A 27,502-nucleotide genomic window follows, 5' to 3' on the forward strand; every position below is an offset into this window, starting at 1 on the left:
ACCGAACACGGGCAAGTTGGAGAACTCATTAATATCCTTTCGTTTACATCATGGCATGCAGACAATCATAACACATTTACATGCCATAAAAGGAGTATACCAACGACAACAAAGCGAGGTCGTAAGGCACAAATGGATTTATCGATGGACACCGAAACTCAAGGTTGTTGCTTATTTGTAAGTCGTCATCCGCATCCTGCTATGATATATGGTACAAACCAAACACGCTCAGTTCTTGTGCTGCATTCGACCGCTCTCTGCACCGGCATAAGGATCAATGATAACATTAATCACTGCTAGTTTCCTGGCACGGAACGATTCTGAAAGGGCAGATTTGAGCTCGTCTGGTGTCTCCACAAGATAACCTTTCGCTCCAAAAGCTTCCATCATTTTATGGTAGCCAGCTGCTGGAACAAAAGAAGTTGGGGCAGGGTCATCTTTGTAGGGTCTGGTTATCTCATCAGGGCTTCTCCGGTCACCGCCGTAGACACCGTTGTTGTTGAAAACAATTACAACAGCAGACAGCTGGTACCTAACTAATGTCTGTAAAATGGAAAAGCAACTAATTAGGTATCTCTATCTGGTACAATGTGGCAAAATGAAATGATAAACATATGGTACAACCAATTTAGGGAAAGATAGTTTAAGGGGCCCAATTACTAGAAAAGCAAGAAAATCAAGGAAAATAAAAACAGATCATGTAATCCAAATTGATAGGGAAATAACTAAAAGTTACAAGAAATGAAAATGACATACAAAAATTAACTAGTAAAGTTGACCTAATTAAACAGAGGATTGGTACTTCCTAGTCAACCAGGCATAGACTTTCAAACAGTCTATGGAGTTTTACCACTTATCCCATATATCAACCACAGTGAAATCCTAAATGTGGGCTAATTAGATGGCTAGTTATGGCATAACTGTGTGCAGCTAGTCCATCAAGGGTTAATTAAGCAAGCAAATGATCAGATCCAAATACAGTACTTTACACACTTCCATCAAATTGTTTGATCCAAACATCTGCAGTTCGCATATCCTACTATTTTGATTAGTACACCACCATACACATATTGTAAAACTGAAATAGAATACTACTGCCTCCTAGTATAAGAATTGAGACTAACAAGTAACACCTACAACTCAGAGTTACATCACCAATAACCCTTATAATGAGTAAAAATGTAAAATAATAAGTATAATAAGTAAGGGTATAGACATATTCCGGTTCATTGAGAAGATAACAGATAAAGTCAAAAGATGCCCCAGGGCGAGGAATGGTTTGGCTAGCATTCATCAGATCATATAGAAAAATAATGTGCAGTAATCTAAAAAACAACACCATAAAAGCGAAATGATTCCATCATTCAGTTGGCAATGAAATTTTAGGCTTGCTGGAAAATGTATAATCTATGAGTAATGGTCTCCTCTGTGATTCCATATGAAATGCTCATGTTGTGAAGCACCACTGAGATTACAGGTGTACAAATACTACAAAATTAAATATTCATATAGGGTGAACTGTATGGAGCTGGGAGACGTGGTATGTGAAAACAATGAAGTATATATATTGATATATTTATATCGCTGAATGTATGTCCAACAACAACAACAACAACATAGCCTTTCAATCACAAGCAAGTTGGGGTAGGCTAGAGTTGAAACCCACCAAGAGCCCCAAGTCACGGTTCAGGCACTTCAATAGTTGTTTTCCAAGTACTCATATTCAAACATAGATCTCTAGTTATCCCAAGCTTTCAAATCTCTTTTTATTGCCTCCACCATGTCAATTTCGGTCTTCCTCTACCTCTCCTCATATTATTAGCTTGGCTTAGGACTCCACAATGCACTGGTGCCTCTGGAGGTCTTCTTTAGACATGGCCAAACCACCTCAACCGATGTTGGACAAGCTTTTCTTCAATTGGTGCTACCTCTAGGCGATCACGTATATCATCGTTCCGAACTCGGTCCATTCTTATGTGACCGCAAATCCATCGCAACATACACATTTCTGCTGATGAATGTATGTACACTATAAGAATATATCCTGACCAGGCTGAACCACTAGGATAATTCGATTGCTCCTGGATCAGCCAAAACAGATGACTGGGCCCATTTGAGGACAACAATCGAACAATAATCCATTTATGTTGATAAAAGCATTTGCTACCTTGAATACTTGTAGTAATAGTATGAACCAGCACAATTGCAAAAGATGACTCATACACAGTCCTAGGGTAATTATCCAGGGACCATGCAATCTATGCACATCCATTAGATTAATTTTCTATTTGTCATTTTTGGTCCCTCGGCTGCCCTGCACAGGTAAGCAGTAAGCCTACCAGCATACTCACTCACTATGGCTAGAGGTAGAAGAAGATATTGAGAATAGCTCTCACACACACAGCACAAGCCCAGCGCTGGCCGAAAGCTCTGCTTCTAGATGTGGCAAACTAAACGGCTCTTTTGTATTGCCTTAGGTGTGATATATATACAAGTGATAGTACCTCTACCAGGTACATAGTCGTTGGTGAGTACACCAACTACCTACTCCTAAGGTACACCAACTACTCCTAGTACTAGCAGTACAAAGCTTAGATCAGTCCACTACCAAGACATGGCTGATGTAATAGCTACCAACTAATGTACTAGAGGTGGCTTATTGCCATACTGCTACAGCAGTAGAGACTAGACAATCGAGCTGACCAAATGCCAACTCTACTGCAGCAAGAGAGAGAGAGATCAACAGCAGATCATGTCTTACAATTCTTCCCCTAATCTTGCTGCTAACCCGATGCCTTGACCCCATCCATGCCAATCATCTTCCTTAGCTCCATGAACCGCAGACGCCCGAGTGACTTGGTGAGGATGTCAGTGAGCTGTCTACCAGTCTCGACGAACTCGATGACGATCTGCCCTCCATCGATGTAGTCCCGGAGGAAGTGGAACTTGATGTCAATCTGCTTGCTCCGGTCGTGGAGGACAGGGTTATTGGTGAGGGCGATGGCGGGCTGGTTTTCCACCATCAGAGCTGGCGGGTGAGCTTCCTCGCTGGTCAGCTCGCCTAGCAGCCGGCGTAGCCAGACAGCCTGGCACGCCGCCGTGGTTGCTGTGCCGTACTCCGCCTCGCAAGTCGACAGCGCCATGATCTTTTGCTTCAGCGACTGCCAAGCAAGGGGGGCGCTCCAAGGAAGACGAGCACGCCGAAGGTGCTCCGTCGCCCGTCGATATCGCCCACCATGTCTGCGTCACTGAAAACAGTGAGCTCTGGCTCACCTTCCTTTGCCTTGGGGGGTGCCTCACTGAAGACCGTGAACCGCAGCCCAACCTTGCCACCACTCTTGGGGAAGATGATCCCTTGATCAAGTGTCCCCTTGACGTAGCGCAGCAGCCTCTTCACCGCCGTCCAATGATCCTCGCGTGGGTCCTCCATGAAGCGACTGACATACCCGACTGCTAACGTGATGTCTGGCCGAGTATGCGTGAGGTAGCGCAGCCCGCCGACGATGCTCCGATAGCGCGTTGCGTCCACCTTTGCCGCCATGCTGTGCTTGGACAGCTTTAGCCACTCCTCCATTGGAGTTGCGCATGGCTTGCACTCCGCCATGTCGCTGCGCTCCAGCAACTTCTCCGCATAGGCGCGCTGGCCCAGGGAGATGTGCTCCTTCCCCTGCCTCACCTCAATGCTGAGGTAGTAGGAGAGCGCCGAGATCGCTCATTTTGAAACGAGCAGCCATCTCGCGCTTGAAGCCGTCGATGTCCTCCGCCCGCGCTCCAGTGACGATCAAGTCATCCACATACACGCCAACGACGAGCTCCTTCTTCCCCCATCGCCGCGTGTACAGCGCGTGCTCTGTGGCGCAATGAGTGAACCCAAGCTCGCCCAAGGTGACGTCGAGCTTGACGTTCCACGCTCGAGGGGCCTGTTGCAGCCCGTAGAGCGCCTTGCGCAGCTTGAGCACCTTGTGCTCAGCGCCCTTGATGGCGAAGCCCGGAGCTTGCTTGACGAAGACCGTCTCCACGAGCTCGCCGTTGAGGAACGTAGACTTGACATTGAGGTGGTGGACGCGCCAATCCTTCGCTGCTGCCATGGTCAACAGCAAGCGAACAGACTCCATTCGCGCCGAGCAAAGACTTCCTCGAAGTCGATGCCCTCATGCTGCACGAAGCCACGGGCGACGAGCCGAGCCTTGTACTTGACAATGGCGTCGCGCTCGTCCCGCTTCACCTTGTAGACTCACTTCAACCCGATCGGCCTGTAGCCCACCGGTGGATCCACCAGCTCCCATGTCCCATTGTCCTCGATGGCCTTCATCTCTTCCAACATCGCCCGGCGCCAATTGTTGTCGCGTTCAGCCACTGCAAACGTCGGTGGCTCCTCTGTACTAATAAGGAGTAGCTCTGAGTCGTCGAGAAAATGACTGGCCAACCCAGGAGCTCCCTCTTCGTAGATGATGTTGTCCACCCGCCTGAACCGGACCTCCTCGCCGTCGTGGAAAGTGTCCATGTACTCGTCGATGTCGGTGGGTGGAGAGGTGAACTCGATTGGTAGTCCATGGCCTCCTTGTTCTGTCGGAGTGGTCGGCATCGCTGCTGGACTGCTCAGCACCACTGCTAGAATGGTCGGCATCACTGCTAGACTGCTCGGCACCACTGCCGGAGTGGTCGGATCCACTGCTGGAGCGGTCAGCACCACTCCTGGAGTGGTCGGCTCCACTGCTAGAGCACTCGGCACTGCTGCTAAAGTGCTCGACACCCCCTCTGGAGTGGTCGGCATTGCTGCTGGACCGCTCGGCACCACTCCTGGGGTGGTCGGCACCTCTTCTCCAGCGTCTCCACCACCGTGGATAACTAAGTGTTCGACGACGAAGGTGCTGGTCAAGCTGCCAGCTTCCCCCGTGCCCGGACCCTCCCAGTCCTAGGCCACCATCTCATTGAACACCACATCCCTAGAGATCACCACCTTGCCTCTCTTGGGATCATAGAGCCGATACGCCTTGGTGCCCTCCTTGTAGCCTAGGAGCACCATCGGCGTACTCCTGTCTTCCAGCTTGCAGAGGTGAGGCTTGGTGTTCTTCACATGGCGATGCAGCCAAATGCCCTGAGGAAGGACACATTCGGCTTGCGTCCATGCCAAGCCTTGAATGGCATCTTGCCCTTCAGGGCCTTGGTGGGCGCGCAATTTAGGATGAACACCGCCGTGGTCACCACCTCTCCCCAGAACTTTGCCAGCATGCTTTTGGCCTTCATCATGGATCGGGCCATGCCGACCACCGTCTGGTTCCGCCACTCCACCACGCCATTCTGCTATGGTGAGTACAGTGCGGTGTGGTGTCGCACCACACCCTGATCCGCGTAGTACGCAGTGAACTCCATCGAAGTGAATTCGCCCCCGCGATCAGTCCGCAGCACACGCAGCTTCTTGCCGCTCTCCGCCTCCATGCGCGCCTTGAACTTCTTGACCGCTTCCGCCGCCTCGGTCTTGCTGGTCAGAAGCTATAGCCACATGAACCGGCTTCAGTCATCCACCAGCAAGATGAAGTACTTGCGCCCACCGTGCGTCGCCGGCGTGATCGGCCCGCAGAGGTCACCATGGACCAGCTCGAGGGCCTCTGTCGCGAGGTACTTCGCCGTCTTCGGGAACGGCAGCCTTCTTTGCTTCCCAACCAAGCAGCTATCACATAGCTCGCTTGCATGCTCGATATGAGGCAGCCCAGTCACCATCTTCTCCAGCCGACCAAAAGCGTCGAAGCTGAGATGGCCATACCGGGCATGCCACAGCCACGGCTCCTCCGTGTGCTGTGCAGCCAAGCAGATGGGCTGCTCTACCTTCAAGTTGAGCAGGTACAACCAGTTTCAGGACCTCTTCACCTTGGCAAGAAACCACTGCTCCTGGTCCCTGATCCTGAGGACGTCGTCCTTATCAGTACCTTGCTGCCGCGCTCATCCAGCTGGCCAATGCTGATGATGCTTGAACGCAACTGCGGGATGTAATATACATCCGTCAGCGCGTGGTGCTCACCGTTCTGGCACCTAAAGATGATGGTGCCGTGCCTCGGATCGCCACCCTTGAGCCATCACCGAACTTCACCATGCCGGTCATGTTGCCGTCGAGCTCAAAGAAGGCTTCCTTGGTGCCCGTCATGTGGTTGCTGGCACTGGAGTCCAGGTACCATCGCTGCTCCTGCTTGCCGCCCACACGTCCGAGGTGGACTTGGGCGCGCGGTTCGTCGAGGTTGATAGCTTTCAGAGCCTTGCTGTGTCCTTCCACCGCCATCACATCTCCCTTCTCTTTGGTCTCAACGTCGTGCAGTGCATAGAATGTCGCCATCATGAGAGTAGCCTCATCATCCTCGTCAGCCTGCGCTAAATAAGCCTCAGCCTTCTTCTCCTGCTTGTTATTTGGGCACACCTTTGCCCAATGGCTCGTCTTCCCGTAGTGTCGGCAGGTGTGGGGGATATACCCCCGGGTACCACAAGATGGTACATGGGCCACACCATCCGAGGTGGCCCGGCCCGTAAGATCAAGGCGTATACGGCTAGATTACAAGTTGTACCAGATATTGTAATAGTACCAAATAAGATACTTTACTTGTAACCCTCCTCCTCCAGACTATATAAGGAGAGGCAGGGGTCCCCCTCAGAGAGGACAACAGATCTCACCCTAGATCAATACAAATAACAGAGCACAGGACGTAGGGTTTTACGCCATACTGGCGGCCTGAACCTGTATAAATCTTGTGTCTTGTGTCTCTGTAACCATCTGGTTCCTGATTATACGCACCGTCTACTGATAATCTACCACCACGGGCACCCCCCTCGGTGGACTACTGACCATATTTCATCGACAGTGGCGTGCCAGGTAGGGGTCCCCTTTTAGGGGTTGTGTGTGCTGATCTTCCAACGAATCAGATGGCGATTTTCTTCATCAACATCATCCATGGCGACCTGGCTTCCGACGACATTGACGCTCGTGCCGGCCCTCATCGTTGACTGCTCATCGTGGTCCCACGCCTTGTCAACGCATCGACAGCTTGCTGCAGGCCCCATTTGCCAACACTATCCGCGGCTCTACGATCCGATCTACAGAACCGTAAAGGCCATGAAGATTTGCATGTATTCATGCATGAAGGGACCGTGACGCCTAAGAGGGGGGGGGGGTGAATTAGGCAACTTAAAAATCTAACTCTAAACTATGCCCTCTTTTTCTAACCCTAGCAAAACCTATGCAATAGATAAGCTATCTAGATGTGCAACTATGGTTTTGCTAGTGTGTTGCTATCTCTACCGCAAACGTAGTAAAGTAATCAATATAAATGCGGAAGCTAAAGAGCAAGGTAGAGATATGCAAACTCCCGTCGATGACTCCGGTATTTTTGCCGAGGTATCGAGAAGCGCGCAAGCTTCCCCCTAGTCCTCATTGGAGCCCATCGCAAGGAATCCCTCGCAAGGGCCAAGCTCCTGGTCGGGTGACTCCATGGATAGCCTCGGGCCTTCCCCACGCGCAAGTGGGTCTCCGATGTGCCTCTCGGCAAGCCTCTCCCGGATGCTCTCCGCCGTCTTCACTATCAAGCTTCCGGCCGAAATGTCACGGGCCTTGTTCCCTTCGATACACGGTGGCGGCCACACCACAAACGCGGTTGGTGTGATCTCGCAAGACTTCAAGCCCCTCCGATGTACAACACTTGTGCTCGCAAGCACGGGGTGGCAAGAGGTATGCAAACCTCACTAAACACTAGGCATACACCTAGAGCAAGCGCATAAGCGGTGGTCTAATCAATCTAAGCACTCCGCAAAGCACTTATGCTAATCACCTAATAAAACACTAAGCACTATGCATGTGGAGATCACTAAAATGGTGTACCAACACCCTTGGTATGTTTCCTCAGCTCCACACACTCCAAATGGCCGGTTGGGGGATCTATTTATAAGCCCCATTGAGAAAGTAGCCGTTGGGGACGAAATCCTGCGTTTCTGCTACTGACCGGACTCTGACCAGCGTCCTGTCAGTACTGACCGGACGTGTCCGGTCACGAAAACGGCTCTCTAGAACATCAGGGTCTGGTCACGAAAACGGCTCCCTAGAACCTTACTGATGTTGACCGGACTCTGGCACTCAGCGTCCTGTGCAGCGTCCTGTGCATCGGAGTGTCTGGTGCAGCGTCCGGTTGCTGCTGTTGACTCTGCTGTTGCTTGATCGGAGCGTCCTGTGCAGCGTCCGGTGCAGTGTCCTGTGCATCAGAGCGTCCTGTGCAGTGTTCTGTGCAGCGTCCGGTGCAGCGTCCTGTGCATCGGAGCGTCCTGTGCAGCGTCCTGTGCCCTCTGTGAGCTCGCTTCTTCGCGATCTTGCGTCCGGCTTGGTTCCTATCTTCATGCTTGGACTTTACTTGATATCTTGAGTCTTTTCTTGTGCTCCTAAGGTCTTGCTTAAGGTGTTGATCATCGGATCATCACGTCGCCTTCGTCCAAGTCACATCTTGCTCCCTGTTGGACTACAAAACAAACACTCGCAAATTCATTAGTCCAATTTAGTTGTGTTGGTCATCAAACACCAAAATCCAAAGTAAATGGGCCTAGGGTCCATTTTCCTTACAATCTCCCCCTTTTTGGTGATTGATGCCAACACGACCAAAGCAAGCAAATAATAAGAATTTGGAAGTTAAAAACTAGCTACTTGCTAGGATGCAATGCAAAAGGGCAAGTTTATTTGATACTTAAAGATACCAATTGAAATCATATAAGATATTTAGGGATACCAATTGAAATCAATTGTAAGATACCAATTAAAACTTTTACTTAAAAGCTTGTCTTGCCCTTGCAGATGTCCCCATGTGATATTATGGATTAAAGCCTAGCTTTCTAAAAAACAATTTCTCCCATTACTTAGACTAATCCATAATTCACTTTCCTTCCTTTCTCGGACCATTACCACTTGTAGACATCAACTTGATGCTTGCCTTTGGTCCTTCAAATTCTCCCCCTTTGGCATCAAACACCGAAAAGGAAGACATTAGTAGCACAAGGGAGGGTCAATATTTCATGATCCTTTGTATAAGAGTGAAATGGATCACAAAATTTGACTCTCACATTATATAGACTAAGCTCCCCCTAAATATATGCATACATATGGTAGAAAGCAAAGCATATGCATAGTTAGCAATTTATTGTACAAGAGAGTTTAATCTATATAAGCATGGAGAAAGCATATAAATATGAAATGAAATCAACATGATTATACCAATTGAAGAATGATGCTTAACTCCAGGGACTCCAATTTCCTTACAATGAGACTATTACACATGTGATAGGTTTGAAAAATTGATACCATTTGAAAAAGTGTTAGTCTCAAAGCATCCAAGTTGTAGAATAAGCTCCCCCTAAATTTGTGCACACAAGTGTTGAATACTTGTAAAATTTGTGCACATTGACTTAAAGTATCAAAATACCACTTGAAAAATGGTATTTGGGAGAGATTATCTACAATTTGGACTTTGGCACATATTAGATAAAAAATTGTAAAACAAGCTATGTGTCGTGCTCCTAAACAATTTTAAACCATGTAGGTTTGCTCCAAGGGTTGATAAAGAAACCGAGCAAGCCTACCATATGATATACCTATTGAATGCATGACAAAAGATTAAGCATGTAAATGCAAACATAGGCATGAAAGATAACTAGATGCTTTAAGAGTCTATCAATTGAAGGATACAACCAATTGAAATGGATACTAATTGTAAGTAATGACATTTAGTTACCTAACATGGGAAAGGGAATTTGGGTCCATAGTATTCACTAACCTACTTGGCAATGACTTTGTCCATCATGATGCACCCCATGAAATGCACCCAAACTTTGCCAAGTCTCCAAATTCCCTGAAAATCCGACGAACTTCTCACTTCCCTTTCGGGATCTAAATCTTCTTGGTGCTCTTCATGTTGGAAATGATTTCCTTTGGCACCCAAAAGTGTTTGACCCCATTGTTGGCTTGCTTGTTCACCTTGATGGCCACCACCTTGTCATTTTTCTTCTTCTTCAAGAGATAAGCTGTGGAGGCCTTCTTGTCCACCTTGTTGATGTAGGTGTTGGAGAGCTTGCTTGTTTGCTTTTTCTCCTTCTTCTTTGCTCCTCCCCCATTCTTCACCTTGCACTCATAGGACTTGTGACCTTTCTTGTGGCACATGTAACAAACCATGGTTTGTCCTTCATCAAGCTTCTTCACTCCCTTGACGGTGTTATCTTGATGAAGTTGGGTTTGCTTCGCCTTGCCTTTCACTTGAGTCAAGTCCTTGGTGAGGCGAGCTACTTCTTGCTTGAGTTGCTCATTCTCCTTTGCAACCTCTTGTGTGCATGTATCTACAATAACTTTCTCAACACAAACTTGGTTGCACAAAGATGAGTCTAAACATAAATCATTATAAGAAGTAGAGGCATCCTTTTTAGACATGTTAAAGATAGAACTTTTCTTTTTAGATGCCTTGGTGGGGTTTGTGCTAACGGCTTCAAGATTAGCAACTTTATTAGTTAGCTCATCACAATGTTTGCACATGGTTTCCATTTTAGCAAGCAAACTATTATATGCTTCTTGTGAGCTAGCTAACTTTTCTTTTAATTTTTCATTTTTCTTTAAAAGTTGCTCATCGTTGATTGTGCATGCATTTGTTGTTGCACTAGTCTCAAGTTGCTCAATTTTAGTAGATAGTTCAACATTGAGATTTGCAAAGTTTTCATATTGTTCAAGCAAATTTTTGTATGCTTCTTGTGAACTACCTAGCTCTTCTTTTAAATTTTTGAGCTTCTTTTGTTGACTAGTGCAAACTTTAGCATATTTAAGATTTTATTGCACAATTGTATTATAAGAAGGCAAATCATCATCACTATCGCTCTCACTAGAGGATGAGCTTTCATTACCTCGTGCCATAAGGCACACATGAGAAGAGCTTGATGATGAGTGCTTGCGCCCTCACCTCTTGTGATGATCTTCTTCACTTGAGGAATCATCCCATGACCTTATTGATGTGAGGGCTTTGTTCTTGCACGCCTTCTTCTTTGCCTTGGGTGTGGGCTTGTTTGGACAAACTTCCACAAAGTGCCCCAACTCGCCGCATCCATAGCATCCTTTCTTTCTTTGCTCGTCTCTTTGATTAGTGAAAACGAGGTCTTGAATTTGGATGGGCACACCCTTGACATTGAGCCTTACGATCATCTTCTCCATCTTTTTGATAAGTTTGATTGATTCTTCATCAAGGTCGGAGGTGGAGGAGGAAGATTGATCATCATCACTTGATTCTTGTTCATCATCATCCTCATCTTCTTCTTCTTCACTTGAGGAGCTTGAGCTTGAGCTTGACTCAACTTTCTTGCCCTTCATCTTTTTCTTCTCGCTACAAGCGAGAGCTTTGCCTTTGCTTAATGAAGAAGCTTCTTCTTGCCCCATCTTACGTGACATTTCAAATGCCACTAACTTGCCAATGGCTATGCCCGGGGTCATATTGCTCAAGTCCTCCATGTTGTGAAGGATGGTGATGATGCTTGCATATTTCTTTTGTGGTAGCACGGAGATGATCTTCCTCACAATGTCCGCATCATCTAGCTTTAATAATCCTATAGAATGGAGCTCATTGATAATTAGATTCAAACGAGAATACATATCACGAACAAGCTCATCATCATTCATAGTAAAAGAATCATAGTTTTGCTTTGCTAGACAATGTTTTTGCTCACGGACATTGCTTGTGCCGTCATGGAGCTTTTGGAGTTTTAACCAAATTTCATGTGCCATATTTAAAGTGAATACTTGGTTAAAAACATCCATACTAAGTGATTCAAACAAGCAATTTTTAGCTCTAGCATTGAAGTGCATTTCTTTTTCATCACTCTTTGTGGGTTTTTCAGGATTCTTGATGGGTTTCATCCCGTCACGAGTGACTCTCCATACACCCAAATCAACCGCCTCAAGATGGCAAGCCATTCTAGCTTTATAGTATGGGAAGTTAGTGCCGTCAAATTATGGAGGCCTAGCGGTATCCATCCTAACCACTCTACAATCACGTCGGCTCAACGGCGGTTAAGCCAAGGGTCTAAATATGAGCCAACCGGCTCTGATACCAATTGAAGAGACCGTGACGCCTAAGAGGAGGGGTGAATTAGGCAACTTAAAAATCTAACTCTAAACTATGGCCTCTTTTTCTAACCCTAGCAAAACCTATGCAATAGATAAGCTATCTAGATGTGCAACTATGGTTTTGCTAGTGTGTTGCTATCTCTACCGCAAACGTAGTAAAATAATCAATATAAATGCGAAAGCTAAAGAGCAAGGTAGAGATATGCAAACTCCCATCGACGACTCCGGTATTTTTGCCGAGGTATCGAGAAGCGCGCAAGCTTTCCCCTAGTCCTCGTTGGAGCCCCTCGCAAGGAATCCCTCGCAAGGGCCAAGCTCCCGGTCGGGTGACTCCATGGATAGCCTCGGGCCTTCCCCACGCGCAAGTGGGTCTCCGATGTGCCTCTCGGCAAGCCTCTCCCGGATGCTCTCCGCCGTCTTCACTATCAAGCTTCCGGCCAAAACGCCGCGGGCCTTGTTTCCTTTGGTACACGGTGGCGGCCACACTACAAACGCGGTTGGTGTGATCTCGCAAGACTTCAAGCCCCTCCGATGTACAACACTTGTGCTCGCAAGCACGGGGTGGCAAGAGGTATGCAAACCTCACTAAACACTAGGCATACACCTAGAGCAAGCGCATAAGCGGTGGTCTAATCAACCAAAGCACTCCGTAAAGCACTTATGATAATCACCTAATAAAACACTAAGCACTATGCATGTGGAGATCACTAAAATGGTGTACCAACACCCTTGGTATGTTTCCTCAGCTCCACACACTCCAAATGGCCGGTTGGGGGGTCTATTTATAAGCCCCACTGAGAAAGTAGCCGTTGGGGACGAAATCCCGCTTTTCTGCTACTGACCGGACTCTGACCAGCGTCCTGTCAGTACTGACCAGACGCGTCCGGTCACGAAAACGGCTCTCTAGAACCTTACTGATGTTGACCGGACTCTGGCACTCAGCGTCCTGTGCAGCGCCCTGTGCATCGGAGCATCCGGTGCAGCGTCCTGTGCAGCATCCGGTCGCTGCTGTTGACTCTGCTGTTGCTTGATCGGAGCGTCCTGTGCAGCGTCCTGTGCAGCGTCCGGTACAGCGTCCTGTGCATCGGAGCGTTCTGTGTAGTGTTCTGTGCAGCGTCCGGTGCAGCGTCCTGTGCATCGGAGCGTCATGTGCCCTCTGTGAGCTCGCTTCTTCGCGATCTTACGTCCGGCTTGGTTCCTATCTTCATGCTTGAACTTTACTTGATATCTTGGGTCTTTTCTTGTGCTCCTAAGGTCTTGCTTAAGGTGTTGATCATCGGATCATCACGTCGCCTTCGTTCAAGTCATGTCTTGCTCCCTGTTGGACTACAAAACAAACACTCGCAAATTCATTAGTCCAATTTGGTTGTGTTGGTCATCAAACACCAAAATCCAAAGTAAATGGGCCTAGGGTCCATTTTCCTTACAATGCACGATGGAAAGATGCGGCCCAACAGATCCAAGTTCGATCGGCAAGCACCAACCGAGAAAGCTGTCGTTGGGAATTTCACCGAGAAGAAAAAAGGACGGGCTCGAGACGTCAACAGCTCTAGACCAAGCACGACTCCGACACGATGCGATCTGCTCCAAACCTTCGATCAACTCCATCTCTCCGAGAGGAAGCCTACGAGCGTCGTGCGGGACTTGTGCTCGACGAGTAGCCTGTCTACGACACACGATACTCAGGGAAGATTCTTTCCGTTTCACTCTCCAATATTCGATCTAATCTGCTTGCAACTAGATTTAATTTATCCTCGGAATTGCTAAGATTGGCGGCTCTACTTCGGTTGGTGACTATTCGAGGACCGACGACTTCATCTGCAGCAGCATTTTTCCTACACCACCACGAGATCGGTGTTTCGGCGAGTAGCCTTGATGCCTATGGGTCTGGCTTCGGAGTCATCGCTAGACAACATGAGGAGGAAGCACGCATCTGCGCATCTTGCAAGCAAGTATGGATCTTGCATGTATGCATGAGGCATGCATATGCACGTAAAGATCAGCTCATCTACTTTCTCATGGCCCTACTCCAGCGCGAGATCAACCAATCCGGTTCCATATCATCAAAAGCTAAGTCAAGTTATTTGTTCGATCTAGCAATTTTATTGTGTATCTCTCCATATACGTGTATTTGTCTTCATCATGATTATTGCCGATAGTATTTGATTGCGTGGTCAACGCGTGGCAGCGCTCGGTACTCGTGGTAGCACCTGGCAGCGCTAAGAACCCAGCGTCCGGTGTCCAATTGCCATACATGCACATACAAGATCAACCAAATGCACGCACTCACCGTCGGAGGGGCCAGCCGTCGAGTTGCATGATGCTGTACAAGCTAACTGAAGCGTGCAAGGAGGATCTCGGACTGCTCCGACCACATCCGTCCGAGCTGCGTTCATCCACCTCGACCACCAGACCACGTCGACCACGTCCCGAGTGGCTTCGCCGACCACCCGACCACCAGACCACGTCGACCACGTCCCGAGCGGCTCTGCCGAGCCCCGACCACCAGACCACGTCGACCACGTCCCGAGCGGCTTCGCCGAGTTCCAAACACCTCGACCACCAGACCACGTCCCGAGCGGCTCCGCTGAGCTCCGACCACCAGACCACGTCGCAATGATGATCGCCACGAAGAACGGCGCTATGACAACCGCGACCACCGTCACAACAGGCCGAAAAGCTCGAGGACCGGACAACTTCATCGCCACCGACTAGATTTCTATCAAAGATAAGTACACTTCTAATATTTATATTTAATATAATTTTCATTACGACGTTTCTCCACAACGTCCTTGTCATGATTATTTTTCAAATAACGTTTGTCCATGTATACAATCTTAAATATAACATACAGCTATACTTAATGCAAATCCTCGACCAGTCATGTTGACGCTCGATGTCTCCAGAAAAGGCCCTGTCTCCGGCTCCTCCCTACACGTGCACGAGCGTCTGCCCTCTGCGTTATGGGTGGTCGGCAGCAGCTCCTTAGCGACGCTTTGTTCATCCTACACGTGCATGGGCTCCGCGCCCCGCGTTATGGTTAACGGGCTAGCTAGGGCTAGAGACTCAGCTACATACTAACTGGTCGGGCAATTTATATTATGTATAAACACAAACTTCACATTAACACTGATGTTTACAAAGCACCAACTGCTTTATCACATCATGCTCATGTCTGTTGAGCGTCATACGCTATTTCTTCACCGCTGATTTTTTCTCCATAATTTATTATTTTATATATCATGTACTACCATTCTACATATTTATATTGCAGGAATTTTGAGCTATGCTCGGGGACTTCGTCGCTCGCTTCTCGACCTACGCTCGGGGACTGCCTCGATCACTCTCCGACCATAGCTCGGGGACTTCGTCGCTCGCTCCTCGACCTGTACTCGGGGACTGCTTCGACCACTCTCCGACCATGGCTCGGGGACTTTGCGTCTCGACTACATGCGACTGGCAACTCGCATACAGTTGGGATATTTTTTTCTCCTTTAGACCTTGCTATAAGGCTCATACCTCGCCTTCCAGCAAGCTCGGGGACTACATCGGTACGATGCACCTGCCGATGCATCTCGTATCGCCTGTACGACGATTGGATTGTCAACTTAACTGGGAATTCTTTTTAGACCCTGGCACCACGTGCCTACGTCACCTACTACCAGGCTCGGGGACTAAGTGGGCACACTTCACCTTGTGGTGAATGTGTTTGTTTTTTGACCCCTACGCCTCTGATGATCAAAGACGCTACGCTTCAAGACGCACTTACATTTCTTTTCAGAAATACAAGTGGGCACACTTCCCAGGACGGAAATCTTTTTCTTTCTTCTTAAGAGCACCATACATTCTTCGGACAACCTATTTCTCCGGCGACAACGGTGGTCGGAGATGTCAAGAACTCAAGCCTCACTATTCGGAGAAGGTTAAAATGGCGTGTCGCATCAGAATACATGGCGCTCGGGGACTAGCTGTGGGGGATATACCCCCGGGTACCACAAGATGGTACATGGGCCGCACCATCCGAGGTGGCCCGGCCCGTAAGATCAAGGCGTACACGACTAGATTACAAGTTGTACCAGATATTGTAATAATACCAAATAGGATACTTTACTTGTAACCCTCCTCCTCCAGACTATATAAGGAGAGGCAGGGGTCCCCCTCAGAGAGGACAACAGATCTCACCCCAGATCAATACAAATAACAGAGCATAGGACGTAGGGTTTTACGCCACACTGGCGGCCTGAACCTGTATAAATCTTGTGTCTTGTGTCTCTGTAACCATCTGGTTCCTGATTACACGCACCGTCTACCGATAATCTACCACCACGGGCATCCCCCTCGGTGGACTGCCGACCATATTTCGTCGACAGCAGGCGTTGGGGTCGACCTTCTTCTTCTTCTTCTTCTCTGAAGAAGCCTTGCCGCGGCACTTGCCATCATCACCGTGGCTAGAGGAGGCTTCTCCGGACTTCTTCTCCTTCATCCAGACAGCCCACTCCTCCTCTGTCAGCAGCAACTTGCTAATGTCCGTCGTTGCTGTGGCCTGCTCCATGCGCCCATCTACCGCCCACAGACGACGGACAAATCCAGTATTGTCTCTATGGAGAGAGCGATCTGGATGTACTTTACCAGTATGGAGTGGAGGAACTTGGAGACCACCTCTTCTTCGTCGATGGTGACGCCGTGGCTCCTCAGCTTACTGATGAGCGACTGCAGGCGGAGGGAGAAGTCCTCCACCGACTCACCATCCTTGAACTTGAGGTTGGCGTACTCCTGCTTCAGCAGCTAGGCCGTTGCCTTCTTTACGCGGTCGAAGCAGACGCGCATCGCTGCAGTGGCCTCCCACGCCTTCTTAGCAGAGTTCTTCGCCCCCAATGGCTCCCTGTACTCTGCTGGCACAACAGCAAGGATAGCCTCCAACGCTGATATGTCGTCTTCTTCGTTGTCGGTGCCCTTGTCAATGACATTCCAAAGCCGTCGGGCTCTGAGCTTGACCTTCATGGTCACCGCCCACTCGCCATAGTTGGCGCGAGTCAACGTCGGCCAACTGGTGCCGCTGACCTCCCGCACTGTGCGCACGACGACCTCCTGTCGTGGCTAGGCAGCCACAGCAGCGCCGCTGCTGTCGTCCATCTTCGAACCGTCCGTCATCGCCAGCGGTTAGTCCGGCGACGACGCTTGTACGGCTCTGATACCACTTGTTGGTCCATCGGCTGCCCTGCACAGGTAAGCAGTAAGCTTACCAACACACTCACTCACTATGGCTAGAGGTAGAAGAAGATGTTGAGAACAGCTCACACACACAGCACAAGCCCAGCACTGGCCGAAAACTCTGCTTCTGGATGTGGCAAACTGAACTGCTCTTTTGTATTGCCTTAGGTGTGATATATATACAAGTGCTAGTACCTCTACCAGGTACATAGTACACCAACTACCTACTCCTAAGGTACACCAACTACTCATAGTACTAGCAGTACAAAGCTTAGATCAGTCCACTACCAAGACATGGCTGATGTAATAGCTATCAACTAATATACTAGAGGTGGTCTATTGCCATACTGCTACAGCAGTAGAGACTGGACAGACTAACTCTGCTACAGGAAGAGAGAGATCAGCAGCAGATTATGTCTTACAGTCATGTTATTATGTGTCATATTAACCTCTACAACATGGCAGCCGCAGCATAGTTCGTATAAATAGATGACGGCCTCTGCCAGTACGTTAGTATTATTGACATCAACCTGAAGAGTGTTAATTTCAGCTCACAGCAACATGACAATAGCAAAAAAGCAGAAGAAAATAACATGTTTACACAACTAAACCAAATAAGTACTGAGATTTAAGTAATTAATCTTTCAAAGTGAAGCTGGCATGTTTGAATTCATACCTCAACCTCCATTGCACTGAATCCAAATCCAGAGTCGCCCTCGACAGCAACCACAAGTCTTTCGGGTTCAGCTACTGCAGCTGCAATACAGTACCCCAATCCAACACCCATCGTCCCCCATGTCCCTGCATCCAGTCTTGTCCTTGGTTCATTCTGCACAAGCACAGCCCTGCCAACATCCATGGTGTTCGCCCCTTCTGAGACCACTACCGGAGCAGGACTCCCCTCAGCAAGGATCGCATCCCGGATTATCCGCAATGGTGTCATGAAATTGAACGGCACAACATCCTTCGCTAGCTGCGCCTCCATCTTAAGAACATTGTCCTTGGCCTTCTTCCTGATCGCTTCAACCCATGGGTGCGACCTTGCCAAGCAGAATGGATTATCCTTGATCTCCCGGTTGATCAGCTCAATTACTCTCTTCGCATCCCCAACAATCCCCACATGTGGCTTCCGGAGCTCAATCTCCTCCTCGGAGACGTCCACAAGGATGAACTTGACATCCTTGGACCACTTGGGTGGCTCGCCAAAGTGAAGCAACCAATTAAGCCTTGCACCGACGACCAGAGCCACATCGCACTGCCCGATGGCGAGTGAGCGTGCCGCCGTGGCGGAGAGTGGATGCGAGTCAGGCACGGCCCCCTTCCCCATCGGCGTCGGGAGGAAGGCGGCGTCGGGAGGAAGGGGATGCTTGTGGTGTCCACCAGCTTCCGAATCGCCTCCTCCGCGCGCGCGTACGCCGCACCCTTCCCAAACACAACCAGAGGCCGCTCCGCACGCTGGAGCAGGTCCGCAGCTTTCTCGATTCCCTCGTCTAGGGACTTGTGCTTCGACGGGGAAGGATCAGATGCGTCCGAATTGGCGGCTGCTGTTGCTATGAGAGCCGCGGCCTCGGATTCAGGGAGGGTTTGGTGGAGGACGTCGGACGGGATATCGAGGTAGCACCCTCCCGGGCGACCGGAGACGGTGGCGGCGAGGGCCTGGAAGACGAGGCGCGGGATGTCGGCGATGGTTGTGGCCTTGACGGCGAGCTTGGCGAAGGGCTTGGTGGCGGCGATCTGGTCGAGCTCCTGGAAGTCGCCCCTGCCGGCGTCGGCCTGGTCGCAGGATCCGGAGACCATGAGGAGCGGCCAGGCGTTGGCGGTGGCGTGGGAGAGGCCCGCGAGGCCGTGGACGTATCCCGGGCCGGAGACGGTGAGGAGGACGCCCGGGGAGCCCGTGAGGAAACCGTAGGCGGCGGCGGCGTACCCCGTGGACTGCTCGTTGCGGAAGGCGAGGAAGCGGACCCCGGCCGCGGCGGCGCGGGACGCGAGAGAGGTGACGGGGATGCCCACCACCCCAAACATGTGCCGCGTGCCCTCCGCGGCCAGCGCGCGCCCCGCGAGCGCGCTGCCGTCCACCGTCGCGGCGGCCGCAGAGTCAGAGGCCATCCTTTGCTCTGATGCCGCTCTGGGGTGCGGTTCGGTGGTTGGTGAGTTGAGCTTCTCGACTTCTGGTGTTTGTTGCTTCGGGAGTGCGGTGCCCCGAGCACGGAGTGTGCGATGGTTATAAGGGCGTGCGGTGGCACGAGCACGGAGGAAGGAGGCGTGCGGCCGGACGGCGGCGGGGCAGATGACACCTGCGCGCGGGCAGAGGTGTATGTGGGGTGAAGGCGTGAAGCCCTGCCCAAGTGACGGAATGGTCTTCGTTGTGGCTTTGCTCGACGCACCGCACAGGCACAGGCACAGGCGCAGGCGCAGGCGCAGCGGGGCAGCGGGCACACCACGCCAGGGCCGGGTGCACTTTGTTTGGCCACATGCTTCTTCAGTCAAAACGGGTCAACGTCTCAATTATTCACGGGTACGCTGTCTTTTTTTCACACTTATCACCGTTACTAATACAACCATTCAAATACGACTTGAGCAAAGTACTTAAGATTTAATTTAATAATTAAAAGGGAAAACGGTGTTTTTGCCCCTGTTCGGAAGCTCAATTGTGATTTTACCCTTATTTTTTCAACTTTGTGATTTTACCCCTGTTATTTTGAAACGAAGGAGCCGTTTGCCCCTGATTTGGATGTCCGTTAATTAGGGGGCTGATTAAACGATTTAAAAAAAATAAAACACATAAAATCAAATGCGAAATGACTTAAATGCCCTTCCTCTTCGTTCTTATCTGCTCGTTCTCTTCGCTGCTATCTGCTCGCGACAGCGAGTCCGGGTGGCAACGGCGGCGTCCCTGGCTTCTCTTCCCCGACGCAGACAGGTGAGGCCTCCCCGGCGCGGGATCTGGCGAAGCCCCTCCCCGGCGTGGATCTGGCGAAGCCCCTCCCGACGCAGGCAGGCGAGCCCCTCCCTGCGCGGATCCGGTGCAGACAGAGAACGCCGCGAGGACGAGGCCGAGGAAGGGGAGTGGCTGCAGCATCCGCACGACGCAAGCGGCGGAGAGACGTCGGCTCTGACACGAGCCGTCGCCGCGGCGTGCGCGAACATGGACCCCTCCGCGCTGGTGGACGCGCTGTGCCTCAGCGGCAGGAGCTCCTTCCGCGCGTTCCTCCCGGCGCTGCTTCCTCCTCCGACTCCGACTCCGACCCCTCTCGGGTCTCGGCCCTCGCTCTCGTCGTTGCGTGCCGCGGCTTTAGCCGCCAATTGCCCCACAGTGCGGGTGGGATCCTCCGGCCTCAGATCTGCCTGATGCACGGCTGGTGCGCTTGAGGCTTTGCTGACATTGGGGGTGGTTTCCCGTTTCCTCAGCGCTAGGGGGCTTACTCGCTGCTGCGGCGGGGCGACCAGGTCCGGTGCGATGCGTTCCTCATTCCTCATCTTTCAATTCTAACTTGGTGTATATGACAGGTGTACTGAACTGTATTTTTCGTGTGCAGGGGAGCGTGGGTTCGCAGAGCGCGGTGGCGTCCAAATCCGGCCGACAAGACCGTAAGAACTTAATGTAAGTCCATATCCGTATCTGTGTGTTCGAAAATGATGCTTCAGGATGCATACAGAACAAACAATTCAATTGGTTCTTGTTTTCTGAGGAACCAGCAAATTGACTCCACCTTGGGTTATGTTTGATTTTGATATCTAGAGCTCAGACTTGATTAGGACTAATGTGGTTTTGCAACTTTTGCCATACTGGTATCCGAGGTGAGTTGGAAGTAGGGAGTATGAAAGCTGCATTGTCTGCAGCAAAATCTGGCATTCAACCTATAGCAGATAGCCAGATGCTTGTAGTAATGTAAGCGGCATCTAGCACTTTAGCAGATCAAAATCGCAGTATGGTTAAAATATGGCCTGTGTCCGGTTGTGTTGAAGTTGAAATGATCTCAGGTGTCAAATGGACGTCAATCAATTGTTGTCAAAAAGTATAAATATATGTAGATAGATGTATTCAAATATTCCTATCATGTGACCTAGAGGTTTCAATGTAAAAGTACAATGAGATAGAAATTCACCCATTCATCTCAATTCTCAAACCGCCAAATGGTGAGGATTGCAATTTCTGTAGGGTTTGGAGTCTGTTGGCATGATGATATTCCTGAACATTGTGTAGGTAGCTAGCCATAGCAAGAACTAGAAACTGGCATCATCGTGGAGAATCGTGAAAGGAGATGAGACATATATGGGATGTTGTTTCTTTCTAGAGATTCGATTACATGGCCAGTAAGGAAAGTCATTCCTATTATACCTGGGGATTACAGGTAATTTGATTCGTGGATCCTAATGTCATTCTAGCCTGTATTGTTAAATCACATAGGAAAGATCATAATTCATAACTGATTATATATACAGTGATCTGGAACTGAAGCCTGTTGGTACCTTGGAAGTCAAGCTTGTGCAGGCAAGAGATTTGACAAACAAAGATCTGATAGGAAAATCGGATCCTTTTGCCATTGTATATGTACGCCTATTACCAGACAAAATGAAGAGAAGTAAAACAATTGTAAGTTTAGTTGCTTGTTTGTGAGCTCTGTCTTTTGGGGTTATTTCTAATCGCTTTATTCAACTACTTTACAGAACAATGATCTGAACTCTATCTGGAATGAACACTTTGAGTTTACTGTTGAAGATGCTGATACTCAGAGTGTAACCGTGAAGATTTATGATGATGGCATTCAAGAATCTGAATTGATTGGCTGTGCTCAAGTCAGGCTGAAGGATCTACAACCAGGCAAATTGAAGGATGTCTAGCTAAAACTTGTAAAAGATCTAGAGATTCAAAGGGACAGGAAAGATCGGGGTCAGGTGAGCCTGATTTTCATGAAAGCAGCACTGCTCACTTTTCCTTTCCCTGACCCTAGAAAATAGTCTTATTTCTTTTTCTTTTTGAGGAACAAGCTTTACCATGCCTTGTTATCATCCATCGGGGGTGCTGTCATAGAGGTACATAATATTTTCCTCGTGGCATACATGATTAAAACAGGTGCACCTTGAGCTGCTCTACTGTCCATTTGACATGAAGGAAGAGGCACCAAATCCTTTCGGCTAAACAGGGGCAAAATCAGAATTAGGCATAAAAACAAGGGGCAAAATCGCATGGGCATTCATGTCTTTTGTACAAAGTTTAACACCGTTAGGGGTGGATGACGGAGCAGGGGTAAACTGGTGCTTCGTGAATGGCACAGTAGGGGTAAATTCACAAAGTCAAAAAAATAAGGGCAAAATCACAATTTCGATACAAAACAAGGGTACAAACGCAAGAGCCCCTAATTAAAATACTTAATGAAAATGTCATCAATACATTGAACGGTTAAAATGTGCTCGTACAACTATAGAACCATTATATCTTGTTTAGAATTTGTGTGTAAATGCGGTATTTGAAATATTCCCTTTGGTCATCAACCTCAATAATCTAGGAATCCAAACTCTCTTGTTATTATAATTCATAATCCAGAATCCAGCTGCCCAAACAGTCCCTAAGTTCAATGGCATAGTACTGAGAATTTTGTCTAATTAATTTTGTAGTTGATCATCACATAAACACAATTATGCAACTTAAAATAGAAACAAACACAAGGTAGGCCAAGTATAGCATTGTGCTGGCTCTCATAAACCTCATCTTCATTTCCGCGAGGGAAGACACATGGTCCATCGTTGGCCTATTGCGCAAAGCGGTGGCCGCTTCAATAGCCGCCCTCTTCTTGCACCGGCGCCTCCACTTGCGAAGGCCTTCCCGTCGAGCTTGAGCGCCACCCCGAACACGCCAGGTGCAAAGGATCCAAAACCCGAGCGAGTTGGGCTTAGGCCAGAAGTGGAACAGGCCACGCTCAACGCGGCGTGCCTTGTGCATCTCAAGGGCCTTGGTGATGGCGGCCATGTGCACCTTGATGGCAGGCAGGTGTTGCTTGTATGCGTCCCACTCGTATATTTCTGGGATTTTGGAGTATATGTTGTTGATGATCTGGAGTTTCATGCGGAGCAACAACTCGAGGCCCAACGGGGTGAGCCTCACCATGTCACTACCTCCACGGTGAGTCCTTGTGCCAAACACATCGCGGCGATAGAACCTAAACCTCTTACGGATCTTGCGTCCTCTCATCGTCTTTCTGATGATGGTGTGCTGCGGACCTACAACAGGAATTCAATTATTAATTAATTAGTAGATTACTGACATAAATATATGATGTTGGATGTTGTTGATATGTTGATGAAGACATTAAATACCTAGGTTTTGTTTTCTAATACGTTAAGAATGCTTGTGTTTTGGTCGACGAAACCCTAGATTCTATTATTAGCAAGAAGATCATGGCAAATGTAACTAGCATTTTGTAATTAATAAAGTTGTCATGACGATTTCTCCTCCAGAGGAACTGGGTGAAGTTCCTCAATAATTTCCTTGGGACTATGACTATATTCTAACATGGATTCTCCATTTTTGTGGCTTGGCATGTCGAACAGTCACGGAGTCTTACGCCTCCCCTCTAGACTAGCAATCACTTTTTTTGTTAATATACTTCTTGTTGCAATAAACTAAAATGGATTATGTTTGAGTTGTTCATCAACCACAAAAAGATTTGAATCTTTAGTGAAGCATATTTATATTTCTACGTTTTTATTTAGGAAAAAAATGTGTGGACCAAAATCCAACTTTATGCCAAACAGTTCTAAAAAGTGATTCAGATTCACCATACAAAACTTTACAAAAAGAATCTAGATTTGAAATGTTTCTATAATAATCTAGAACCCAACCAAACCTACTGTAAAGTAAAAAAAATCAACTTTAGCAATATTTTTTAAAAAAAATATTAGCATCTACAGCTACAGGTTTAAATAATTGCAAAATACAGAAACATTCCATAGGAAAATGATGAAACTAATTTAATATCATAAATATTGGTGTATTTTCTCATGTAAAGTTAGTTAGAATAAGAGGTCTTTGATTTTATAACTAAGCTAAAATTTGGAACCTATAAGTTAGTAAAAAAACAACTCTGGAAATTATCATGCAATGCACGTGAGCATGAGCATGTATATGTCCTACACAGATTTTTTTTTTAGTTTGTTTTCGAGTATGTTTTTTGTGTATGACGCCAGCGAGGCATAAGTATTTCAAAATTGTTTATTGGAGTATAACGTCTATATATGTACTGTTTCTTGTTGGAAAGAAAAAGAAAAGAGCAAGGTACACCGAAAACAAACTCGAGAGGAAGACAAATAGATAATGCAAACCAGGCTAAAAAAAATAGATAATACAAACCTGAAGCTGGAGCAGGAGCAGCAGAACTTCTCCATCGGTACTTCGTGGCGTTGATGTGATATTCTATAATATACTCCATATCGGCCTGGTTTAGATTGCAAGTTTTTTCACTCTTTCTATCACATTAAATCTTTAAATACATGCATGAAGTATTAAATATAGATAAAAAAATAATTAATTATACAGTTTGATTGTAAATTACGAGACGAATCTTTTGAGCCTAGTTAGGTCATGACTGAACAATAATTATCAAATACAAACAAAAATGCTACAATGTCAAATACTGATTCCTTACCTCAATCTAAACAACACAATTGAAAGTAATGTTTTATTTGCAGGCATGCGGAGTCCGGTCCGATCGTGGGTAGAACCGGACTCGAATACAACAGGGCTAAAGCGACAAGCAGAAACTCTAGACCCCGCCTCCTCAATGGGCCCTCTCTCGTTGACGGCCTGGCAAACCGCGGGGGCCGGGCTGAGACACAAGCAGGCCTCAAACTGCACGAGTTCTTTTTCGGGACCAAAAAAAAAAAACTGATTGGGGGGCTAGGGGCTTGGGGCTCAAGGCCTTGCCAGCGCCTGCTTCCTCCTCCTCCTGGCTTGAGAGGTACGAAAAGGAAATGTGCGTGGGCCTTCACTTTTTATCTCTACATTTTGGTTTATTTTAAGTAGTTATATACTTCTGCATATTATTAAGGGATATGGATCCTGTTTGGCTAAGACGTCAATTTGCTGCATGACATCGCTCAACAAAGGAGAATGGATAACAAGAAGAATCCATCCCTGAATTATCCCTGTCAATTTGCCACTGTCAGACTTGTGTGTGGTATCAGTGGTAGATCAAAATTCATGTATGGCCAAATCAAACACTATTAACCTGTCACCTGTCATGCTACAATAACACTTTCTTTTATTTACCTCGCTGTACAACAGACTCACACTGTCACTGCACCCAAGCATCGACAACAACTCTTAGGGCCAGTTTGGTTGCCAAAATTTTTGGCAAAACGCTACTGTAGCGTTTTCGTTGTTATTTGGCAATTAGTGTCCAATAATAGTCTAATTAGGCTTAAAAGATTCGTCTCGTGGATTTCGTCTAAACTGTGTAATTAGTTTTATTTTTTATTTATATTTAATGCTTCATGCATGCGTCCAAAGATTCGATGTGACGGGGAATCTTGAAAAATTTGGCGTTTTGGAGGAGAACTAAACAGGCCCTTAGGCGTGGGACTGTAGTTAGCCGTCGCGTCGGCCAACACAGAACACACATAGCTGCGAGGCATCCATCACACTATCAATCATTAATTGTGGTGATGGTGAATGCAAGCTGCCTTTGGCAATTAGCCAATTACCAAACGGTGACTAAACTCACAAAAGGACACGGCTAATGCAAGGCCGGCCATGCGATTAGCATGTGAAACGCACACCTTCCTCCTCCTCGCGCACCCACCCCCGCCTTCCTCGCCCACCGCTCCCGCCCAGCAGCTGCCTTGCCGCTGGCCGCGCCGCCCACCTCTCGGCCCCGCCCCTCGACCCCTCCCTCATCGTCGTCCTTGCCCCTGCCGCTACGCCCACCGCCCCTGGTGACCTCCTCCTTCCCCTCCCCCCTCCCGTCGCCGCCATGGCCATGGGCGCTCCCGCCCCTAACCTGGCTCGACCGCCTCTATGCCACCCTCCCGCCGTCCTCACCGCCTAGTTGCCCTGCCTACCCCGAGCCCCTTCTAAGCCCGCCGGAGTTGAGAGAGAGAGAGAGAGAGAGAGAGAGAGAGAGAGAGAGAGAGAGAGAGAGAGAGAGAGAGAGAGAGAGGAGAAGATGACGTACCACTAGAACGATTTGGAGATGGAGAGAGCGTGCTTGGTCACTGAGGAGAGCACGAGCGGCCGTCGAGGAGGCTACTACAGCTGCTGGAGAGCGCCTGCGCAGCAGCCGGGAGGTGGGAGGCCTGCGCAAGAGAGGGAGAGAGGAGAAATGGATGGGGAATGAAAGGAGGAAGGCGATGGGGATAAAAACGGTGGGACCCATCACGTGCTACGCTACGTGCAGTAGTGTGCGGGCCGAGTCGCATGAGCCCGCGGCCATAAAGAGGCTTTTGCCCATAAATAAAAAATGTGACTATTTTCCTTTTTTGTTTTAGAAGCAATTTTTTTAGAAACGTTTTAGAAGCAACTGTGACTATTTTCCTGGTCACCTGAGCTATCTTTTTTTATCAAGAAACCAACGGCTTTGCTTGGTGGGCTGGGAATGCCAGCCCATTTTAGGCCCAGGAACACCACTGCCACAACAGTTAGCAGCCCATGAAGTGAGGTCCAACCGTCGAGGCATTATCTTGTTCATTCGTCTTGAACCTGGAGACAATTTCGGCAGCCGGCAGGCACTAGCGTCCGGTGAAGAAAAAGAAAAAGAAAAAGTCTGTGTGGGGAGGGAAGGGATCCTCGCCAGCGGCGAGGTCTAGCGGCCGCCAGTCCGCCTCTGTGCAGCACCAAGTACTAGCCGCCACCTTCACCCCCACCCAGCAGCAGCAGGAGGCCACCATGCATACTATCACATCGTATGTTTAATATATACATAGAGTATTAAATATAAACTAAAAATAACTAATTGTATGGATTGTGACTACTTTGTAAGACGAATTTTTTAAGACTAATTAGTTCAATGATTTAATAATATGGTGCTACGGTACCATATGTTAATGATGAAGTAATTAGGTTTAATAAATTCGTCGAACTTCTTCACTCCCATGTGACACATATCTAAACTTTAGCGATTTAAACACCACCTATACTGTCTGACCTAGCCTGATCCAAGCAGTGGTCTGCAGTCGTAG

At 48.3% G+C, this 27,502-nt stretch overlaps 2 protein-coding genes across 5 annotated transcripts; one reads left to right on the forward strand and one right to left on the reverse strand.

Moving 5' to 3' along the window:
* Window positions 1-130: 130 nt before the first annotated feature.
* Window positions 131-19,725, reverse strand: LOC136461640 (2-hydroxyacyl-CoA lyase-like). Its single transcript, XM_066460931.1, is given in 3 exon segments — window positions 131-543; window positions 18,006-18,671; window positions 18,674-19,725. Coding segments are annotated over 3 exon segments (1,743 nt in total). The 5' UTR covers window positions 19,436-19,725; the 3' UTR covers window positions 131-228.
* Window positions 19,726-19,770: 45 nt separating this feature from the next.
* Window positions 19,771-22,638, forward strand: LOC136457617 (synaptotagmin-5-like). 4 transcript variants are annotated; one of them, XR_010759764.1, is made up of 7 exons: window positions 19,771-19,844; window positions 20,196-20,776; window positions 20,866-20,930; window positions 21,534-21,681; window positions 21,773-21,923; window positions 21,998-22,225; window positions 22,312-22,638. XR_010759764.1 is itself a non-coding variant. In XM_066457644.1 (6 exons), exons 4-6 carry the CDS (start codon window positions 21,608-21,610, stop codon window positions 22,169-22,171), a joined length of 399 nt encoding a protein of 132 aa, XP_066313741.1. In that variant the 5' UTR covers window positions 19,771-19,844; window positions 20,196-20,776; window positions 20,866-20,930; window positions 21,534-21,607; the 3' UTR covers window positions 22,172-22,638. The 4 variants fall into 4 exon arrangements, 1 of the variants encoding a protein (XP_066313741.1); XR_010759765.1 differs by having other exon boundaries at window positions 22,319-22,638; XR_010759766.1 differs by having other exon boundaries at window positions 20,196-20,781; window positions 21,998-22,638.
* Window positions 22,639-27,502: the final 4,864 nt, after the last annotated feature.

This window comes from Miscanthus floridulus, chromosome 6 (assembly GCF_019320115.1).
Source record: "Miscanthus floridulus cultivar M001 chromosome 6, ASM1932011v1, whole genome shotgun sequence".
Taxonomy (NCBI): domain Eukaryota; kingdom Viridiplantae; phylum Streptophyta; class Magnoliopsida; order Poales; family Poaceae; genus Miscanthus; species Miscanthus floridulus.